Raw genomic sequence first — 2,275 nt, 5'->3', positions numbered from 1 at the left:
CTATATGTACACGTGGAGACAGATGTTTCCCCAGCCATCCCCTCTGGGACCTAATCAATTACAACTCCAGGGAAGGATTTACGATGTCTAGCACTGTTGATTATTTAGAACAAAGAGGAAGGGAACGAGAATGATTGCGCATACATTGTTGTGTGCTCGAACTCGTCTTCTTCAAAGTTCTTTCTCACACGGATACAGTACATGTAGCAGAAGATACGAGTGAATCAGCCTTTATCAGATATCCCAGGGCGGACGAGATATCGACGGGTAGTCCGCAAAACTCTGCCTACATGTGCATTGGTATAGGATATTACCCAAGTACGAGGGTGTTACCTCCCGAATATCATCCCGACTGTGTAGCAGGAGGGATGATATGAGGGTACGGTAACACCCGAGTACCCGGGTCAATATCCTACCTATCCCAGGTACATCTACGCATTTTGGGGATCGACGCTACTGCGTTCTGAATGCAATTACCAAGGTACATATATACACAAGAGTACATAACGGGGGGTTATGTACTCTTGTGTATACCGAAAACAAGATGCTGCCTTTCTTTTCAATCCAGTCAAGGTTTGAGAGCGATGGAGATCGGGAGATAAGTTGCATTTTAGTAGTTGGACTAGAGAATTGACGAAGATTGCACTGTTATGATACATAGTCATTTGGTTCAAAGTAGGTATGGGCCATACTTCAAGTCACGGCGAGATACAACGTCATTATGGATGCTGGTGCTGACTTCCTTGGATGGGCGTGGAACCCCTGGTGAAAAAAACCCACGTAGGGAGCACCACACAATTCCCCAATTATCGCCGAAGTCGCACCAACCTCTAGTCTAAACTCAAGACAGAAGTGTTTATTCTACTTGTACCTAGCTTCGATCTTGGCCTGAAACACTGGCCGGAAATACTGGTCCATGGTTTTTATAGACAGTGCTTATATTCCCATAAACACAAGACAGAGGTGTTTATTCTATCTATACCTAAAAAGTTGTAGCTTCATTCTTGGCCTGAAATACTGGTCCGAAATACTTTAGTGTCCAAGTATACTATAGCACTGTAAAACCGGAAAGATGAACGTTTTAATTAACAAATAATCTACGTGGAGATAATAATTTTAATATAGCTATGAATAGGATGAAGGCCGCAGACATCACGCAACTACGTTACTTGTTTGACATGTATTACCGTGTATTTTATAACAAAAAATATTATTGAAAACCCAGAATCGATTTTCTTGTTCCTATCATCAGTGGGAAAAAATACGGAACTAAGGATACAACTAAAGAAACTGAAGTTAAGTACTGTAATTAGAAAGGTGTTAGAAATAACAACAAAATACAAGTGCAATAAAACCACTAGAGGAAACGCAAAAAGGTAACAAGATTACGTAACCAAAGGCGAGAAGGCACTGAACTAAGTGTCAACCTACGAATACAACTTCAGTGCAACAACGTACTCCTTCTGCTTACACAAAACAGGCGTATGAATACGGATACAAACTGCCTCAAGGACTTTCAACTGTTGGACATAACGCGCACGACACAGTACAGAAAAATGAGAGTCATCATACACACCAAGACAGTCAGGACCAGATAACAAGTGTAGATACACAGCTGACTTCTTACGATCAACACATTCATCCGCCTCATCTCGCTCCTTCCCACCCGACTCCTCCTCGTCCATCTCATCGTCCTCTTCCTCGTTCCGCTCGTCATCCTCAGGATCATCATCACTACCATCATCTGGCTCGTCCTCTGTCTCTTCACCAACCGTTTCGTCATCCAATTGCTCTTCTATCCTCTGATCACCTGTCTCATCCTCCGTTTCTGTACGGACCACTTGTCTCCCATTTGCTAGGTGCTCGTCCCGTGAGCGGAGTTGTTCCTCCAGATCCGCTTCACTCACTGACTCATGATACTGCTCGACCCTCCTTCTGTTGGTATTGTCCACAACGCGCGGTCCTTGGCCGTTCTGGCATAATTCTCTGTGGAGTAGTTTGCTGTTGCCCTCCGAGGTCTCTGGATTAATGTGGGTGCCGTGGCAATTCGTGTGAGAGTTGGTGATGCCAGCGCGGGTGTAGGTGGGTCCACCCCAGCCCCCGCCACAAGAAGAGCCGGTGACGGTTCTGGTGGTGGCAAGGGCAACGGTGGTGCTGCTGGAGTTGGTAACTTGGGCAGCCTAGCTCTCTCACACGGCACCGCATTTTGTGTTTGCTCAGTCTGTACCACTGGCGCAGGGGGTGGGTTCTTGCGCGGTCGGCCACGCTTCGGCCG

The 2,275-nt window shown here is 45.9% G+C and overlaps 1 protein-coding gene across 1 annotated transcript in view; it reads right to left on the bottom strand.

Moving 5' to 3' along the window:
* The window catches only part of LOC135816565 (protein sidekick-1-like), a 28,972-nt gene that overhangs the window by 26,529 nt on the left and 168 nt on the right, over positions 1–2,275 (bottom strand). The window contains exons 1-2 of the mRNA XM_065329760.1: positions 2,228–2,275; positions 1,472–1,520 (exon numbers count right to left, since the gene is read on the bottom strand). The exon at positions 2,228–2,275 is cut by the window's right edge and continues 168 nt beyond it. Of these exons, the coding sequence (XP_065185832.1) occupies positions 1,472–1,520; positions 2,228–2,275 (97 nt within the window). The remainder of the gene's footprint in view (positions 1–1,471; positions 1,521–2,227) is intronic.

Source organism: Sycon ciliatum, chromosome 5 (assembly GCF_964019385.1).
Source record: "Sycon ciliatum chromosome 5, ocSycCili1.1, whole genome shotgun sequence".
In the NCBI taxonomy this organism is placed as follows: Eukaryota; Metazoa; Porifera; class Calcarea; order Leucosolenida; family Sycettidae; genus Sycon; species Sycon ciliatum.
The sequence above is the reverse complement of the archived record's forward strand: the minus strand, read 5'-3'. Positions and strand labels throughout refer to the sequence as shown.